The 5889-nt window shown below is 41.8% G+C and overlaps 2 protein-coding genes across 2 annotated transcripts in view; one reads left to right on the top strand and one right to left on the bottom strand.

Annotated features, from left to right (window-relative positions):
- The window catches only part of PCMT1 (protein-L-isoaspartate (D-aspartate) O-methyltransferase), a 138154-nt gene that overhangs the window by 61949 nt on the left and 70316 nt on the right, over positions 1-5889 (top strand). The gene's annotated exons all lie outside the window — the stretch shown is intronic.
- LOC121922303 (pleckstrin homology domain-containing family G member 1-like) overlaps positions 793-5889 on the bottom strand; it is a 6306-nt gene continuing 1209 nt past the window's right edge. The window contains exons 2-4 of the mRNA XM_042451548.1: positions 3584-3715; positions 1411-1593; positions 793-1235 (exon numbers count right to left, since the gene is read on the bottom strand). Of these exons, the coding sequence (XP_042307482.1) occupies positions 957-1235; positions 1411-1593; positions 3584-3715 (594 nt within the window). The 3' untranslated portion in view covers positions 793-956. The remainder of the gene's footprint in view (positions 1236-1410; positions 1594-3583; positions 3716-5889) is intronic.

The raw sequence follows: 5889 nt of genomic DNA, 5'->3' as shown, positions 1-5889 counted from the left end.
TACCAGTACTACTAACAGAAAAAGGATTGGGCAACAAATTCAGTTACCAAAGCTTATAACAATGTGTTTGTGTTTGCATTTTATGTTTTGTAGCTTTCTAGACAAAGCAGCCCCTTTTTTCCCTTCCTGTCACCGCAATCATCTTCTTCCATTGTAGATAGGTAATTAGAGTGGAATGTTACTTCCACATAACCAATACAGCATGCTCTATAAGACATGGGAATCATTTGATTGAAAGGTGAAGCATAGCTCTTCAAATTAACTCACTAACGAATATTCCTTAATAAATCTGCTTGCAGATTACATTCAGCTCCATGAAATAAAATGTATGAATTCCTTCCAGTCAGCAGCAGGCAAAGTTTATTACACAAAACACAGTGAGAAAGCAGAGTCATATTTGAATATTTAATTATTCAACCACAGTAGCCTCTAAAAAGATAATATGAAATACTGTCTTGATGTGTACTTGAAAAACCACCCATTTTCCAAACACCCCTCAAGGTCCTAATCCTCTACTTTCCACCACGCCCATCCAATTAATCATTTGATACTCTACACTCCAATATGATAGTACTAAATTAACCTGTTTCCTGTCTTATTCCCCCTCTAAAATTTGGCATCCAAAGGATGAACTAATATCAGAACTAGGATGCATTATTCAGATTGAAGTGAAATAATGGATTTTCCACTGATCAAACTCAGCTGCAGGCAAAAGAACATCTTTCCAAATCCATTAAAAATATTTGTCTAATCCTCAAGGGACAAGGGAAAAAGCTCACTCTTCTTAAAAAGCCAGTTCTCACTGGATTATTACATTAATTTAGGACAGCTATTTTTATCCAGTAGATGGGGGGAGGGGGTTGTAATAGGGAGAGCCTTGGATCATGCCTAGAGTTTGGGGTGCTACTTTTGTAGACTACAACTCCCTATAGCTAGCGGTTAATGAGAGTTGTAGTCTAAAGGGGTAATTTTCCCAGGCTCTGGAAACAGGCACCCATTTTCCTACACAAAACCTGGAAATGGTCTGCTAATGAAGTGTTGCACACTGCAGTCATAACTCCTGCAATACATATAATCAGAAGTATATACCCTAATGTCATGCTCCAGAATGTATCTGCTGAATTATGCCCTTTAAATACCTGAACTGTATGCTGTATCTTGGGATTTTTGTAGTGGAAAACACTAAAGCTAAGTGGTTCCTTTGGTATCACTTCCACGAGCATGAGATTGCCACACTGCAAAAGAAAGAAAGGCTTATCAGTCAGAGGGTGATTGTTAAGGAAACTGTGACAAATTTATTAAAAATTATTTATATTTTGAGCACTAAAAATATCTCATTTCTTCTCCTTTGCAGCACACAGACTGCTTATTCTCTTAAGACTGCCCCCCAATAAATACAACTAGACATACCAAGATATGAGCTTTGTAGGCAAACATTTCTTCCCTCTTCTTAGTAATAAGCAGCAGTTTGTCAAAGAGGAACAAAGTGCGCTCATTTTTGGCTCTCTGGATGCGGAATGTTCCTTCTAAAACCAGCTCTCCATAACTAGCAAGGTCTGGTCCTTTCCAGTTAGTCAGTAAGCTTTGTATCTCCTGAAAGAGAGGGACGAGGTCAGGAAGGGTGTAATGAACAACACAAAAGTTGCTTCTGAATGTTTTTAAACAGCACGAATTATGTAAACTCAGGCCATGCTACTGAGTTTGTTCTACAGCTGAGTATGTAGGGGGGAAGCATTCTGTCTACATGAATAGCAATTACACATTTTGCTCAGTATGGTTTAAATCTCTGCTAGTCCCAACAGGAGGAGACCCATTAAATCAGTGGAATTTACAGGTATGTAAACTTTACAGTAATTGATCCAAAGGACGGCAGGCGGGCTCACCCGCCCAGCCGCATTGCCACGGGGAGGCTGCGCCTTGCCACTGTCGTGTGTGTGCCTCGGAGCGCCCCAGCATGCCTTGCTAGGCGTCCGAGGCCGGCTGAGCCGGTTGGGAGGGGCCTCTCTACCCTGAGAGGGCCTCTCTATGGTTGCTCCTTCCTGTCCTCCAGGCTGCTGATTGGTGCAGCCTGGAGGGGGAGGAGCAACCTCTTCCTGGCCCCTCCCCCTTGCTAGGCCTTTATAGGCCGCACGGCCCGAAGTTAGGGGCCATTTTGCTCGGCTCCCCACCCTTCCTCCCTCGGGTTGGTGTTGCTTGTCACAACTTTGGGCAGAGCACAGGCCATGATCTGGGGTGAGTGGTCTCCAGGGCTGCGGAGCACTGGAGTGGGAGTCCTTGTGGACAGGGGTATGCTGAGGGCATACATTGTGGCCATTGCGGGGGCCATAACGTTTGGCGTTGCCCAGTGACTAGGGGCTATCGAGATATACATCCAGATGGCTGTTATGGCATACAATGGCCCCTAGGTCATCCCGATGTTCGGCCGAGGGTGACCGTTGCTGTCATCAAACAACCGGGGTGTTGTCTGATTGTCCAGATCATGACCTTATGCTATGGGCCAACCCTATACGATTGCTGTGGTTGTTAATGTTGTCATTTTAATAATGTTGTGGCCTTTCCTCCAAGACAAGTTTCTGTGGTTTATTTCGGCAGCACCCCTCCTAGGCAGTAGGTCTGTTCCAGTTGTGACTAATAATAGGATTTAGGTCTAGATGTTACAGCATAAAGTTTTTTGCCATGTGATGCACCAAATTAAATGTATTTTTAATAAACTGAGCCTAAGCTGAATTATGTCTGATTGAGGGAGTGCAGAGAGGACCAGTCTTGATGTAGCATCTCTATAGTTGCCCACATCTGATGGTGAGCCATCCAGAGCCACCCTTCCTCTTATCAGGTTCATATCCCTATCCCTTTTATTGTATGGGTTTTTCTCTGTCACCTTAAATCCCACCAGTCGTGTTGAATAACTGATGCAAGAAGGAACTATGTAACATCAACAGCTTTGTGAAAGGTGAATACAGTAAGCTTAGCATATATAAACCCAAGCCAGAGAAAGTGAAAAGCATGCCACAATGTCATGAAAAAAATTCTTCCTAGCCTCGTAAAGTAGGTGACCAACTGACACCTAGAGAGACCCTAAATACAGAGGAGGGGTGTGAGGGAGTCCATCCTTGGCATCCAGTGCAATAAGAAACTGGACCATATGGCACAAGCCTATTTAAGGCCCACTGAAAATCATGATAGAGCCTCCTCCCCTCACAGGACACCCTAATCCTGTTAGATTAAAGATCTTTCGAGAAGAGCCTCCATCCTTGCAGATCTTTCAATTGCTCTCTATTGCAGCCACCACAAGACCAAGGCAACTCTTCCACTGCCTGATTGAGCAAGATGTGCAGCCCAGCTAAGCCCACATGGCAGGAGACCTCGCTGCTACATTTATCTCTTGGCTAAGGGGGAGGAACATACATCCCTTGGGAAAGTAAATTTTGTGATCAGTATACACAAAGGTCAAATTCAGTTCACGCTGAATCATTTGAAATGCTGTTGTGCAGTACATATACAAGAAAAGAACTGATAGAGCGGTAAAAGATTCATGATTTGGGAAGTTGGTGTTTTGTTTTGGGTTTTTTGTCTGTATGCTCACCTGCAGTCGGATAGCATGTTCATGTTTCCTCTTCATGTCATTAATATGCCATGCTACTCTCTGCATTGTATCTATGGCATCTAAAACCACATCATAGCCTTCAGTGTCCTTGTCAAGATGGTTTTCTATCTCCTAATAAAGGAGAGAATAAAAGCAAAATAACCCCACATTAAGCAAGAAGATCATAATTAATAATCTGATCCTGAGCACATTTCCAGATGCAGCCCATCTTTTTGGGGTCTCTAGATCAAAGTTTACAAAGTTACAAAATACCGTACTGTGAATGTGTGCACCTACACAAACCTGCTCCAATAACACAGATCTCTTTCTGCCCCAGTATGTGTGAGGTTCTCCTTCAGCCCCACCATTCTCATATCCAACCAGTGCACTGCATCTCTCTCTCTCTCTCTCTCTCTCTCTCTCTGTGTGTGTGTGTGTGTGTGTGTGTGTGTGTGTGTGTGTGTTCTTTCTCCTTATTCCTCTCAGTCTCCTGATCTTCAAGGGCTTGGTTTTTTTTTTGTTATACCTAGATATCCTATACATGTACACTTTATCCCAAAGCATGGTTCCTATTAGAATGTGCAATGAAATCTGCTGTTGGAATTGGCTGGACTGAAGCTATAGGAAACACTACACAGGACACACTGCATACTACTGTCACCTAGACAGTAAAAGTCTCAAATGATTGGAAAAGTCTTATAATTAACTCTTTGGTTAGCATCAAAAGTCATTTGAATGCCATACCACATCCTCTAGAATCAGTGGCTAAAGTAGGCAAGACAAGATTATGTCAACTTCTTATGACAAACATGCAGAACTTGTGATCTAACCAAATTAACACCGCTTTGGTCTAATTTGGAAAAGCGGTATATAAATAAACATTATTATTATTATTATTATTATTATTATTATTATTATTATTATTATTACAGCCCAATAGTCATGTTTTGGACCATGGCTTTTGGGTCGCTGTCACCACTTAGAAATATCCTTTTGGATATGGTAAACAATAGATAAACTAGAAAGACACACTACATAGATTGGACAGAATAGATAGATACTATGACATTTAGGTATTTCACAGTCCTTGGCAGGCAGTAAAACAAGGAGGATTACTGAACTTTTTGTTGTAAGGCATGTCTTAAATCTGGGATGGAAAACATGTGGTTATCCCAATGCTGGCCAGTACAACACTGGGTGACCTTGGACAAATTACATGCTCTCAGCCTCAGAGGAAGGCAATGGCAAACCTCTGAACAAATCCTACCAAGAAAACCTTGTACTGTAATAGGTTTATGGTCTTAGGGTCACCTTAAGTTGGAAATGACCTGAAGCCACATCAACAACAAACTCTACATATAAAGGATGAAAACTGAGGCTTGTCTCTGACAGAAGGTAGACAGGGGAAAGCTGTAATAGAGACAAGACAGTCAGTTAATGGAGAACACTGGGTAGAGTTTTGGGGAGCTGTGAATGATTAAATGGTTCAGAGGTTTATCCTTCCACCTCGAGGCCTTGCCATTCAACAACAGAACAAAATACAGATTAACATGGAAATCAGAGTCACACAGGATAGATAGATAGACAGATAGATAGATAGATAGATAGATAGATAGATAGATAGATAGATAGATAGATAGCTATCCCACTCTCTTTCATGCCAGCATTCTCTGACGATGCCAGCCACAGATACTGGTGAAATGTCACAAATAAACGCTTCTAGAACATGGTCACATAGCCTGAAAAACCCACATAAAACTATCGATGCTGGCCATGAAAGCCTTTGACTTCACAGTTCAGGGGTTGTTTGATCTACTTATGCATTAATAAACTTCTACTTGTTTATTTCTTTTTTTACAACTGTGTCTAGCTGTTCCTGTTTTGATAGAGGGTCTGGTCATACATACCACAGAAAAACACCCACTGGTCCAAATGGGAGTCACCTTGAGGACCAAGTACCTGAACCAGGGAGGGCTCTTCATGGAAAGAGGTGAAATTAATGACAGGAGCCTAAGGGTTTGGAACTACGGGGCCAACTTGGAGAAGGGATCCATCACAAAAGACAAAAGCAACAGTGAAAGAGAAGAAAGTTGGAAAACAAAGAGGAGAAGAAAGGTAATCCTTGCAGGCAACATCAATAAGGAAAACTATCTGGTACACCTCTCATTGTTTTAGAGTGCAGGTGAGAGAACTGCATTATCAGAATTTCTTGTACACAGAATAAGTAAAAGCTAAAATTCCTTCTACCAAAACTGCAAAAAGGAATTTTAGCTTTTACTTATTCTGTGTACAAGAAATTCTGATAA

The sequence above is a fragment of the Sceloporus undulatus genome, chromosome 1 (genome assembly GCF_019175285.1).
Source record: "Sceloporus undulatus isolate JIND9_A2432 ecotype Alabama chromosome 1, SceUnd_v1.1, whole genome shotgun sequence".
Classification (NCBI taxonomy): domain Eukaryota; kingdom Metazoa; phylum Chordata; class Lepidosauria; order Squamata; family Phrynosomatidae; genus Sceloporus; species Sceloporus undulatus.
Note: the sequence above shows the minus strand (reverse complement) of the source record. Positions and strands in the feature narration are given on the sequence as shown.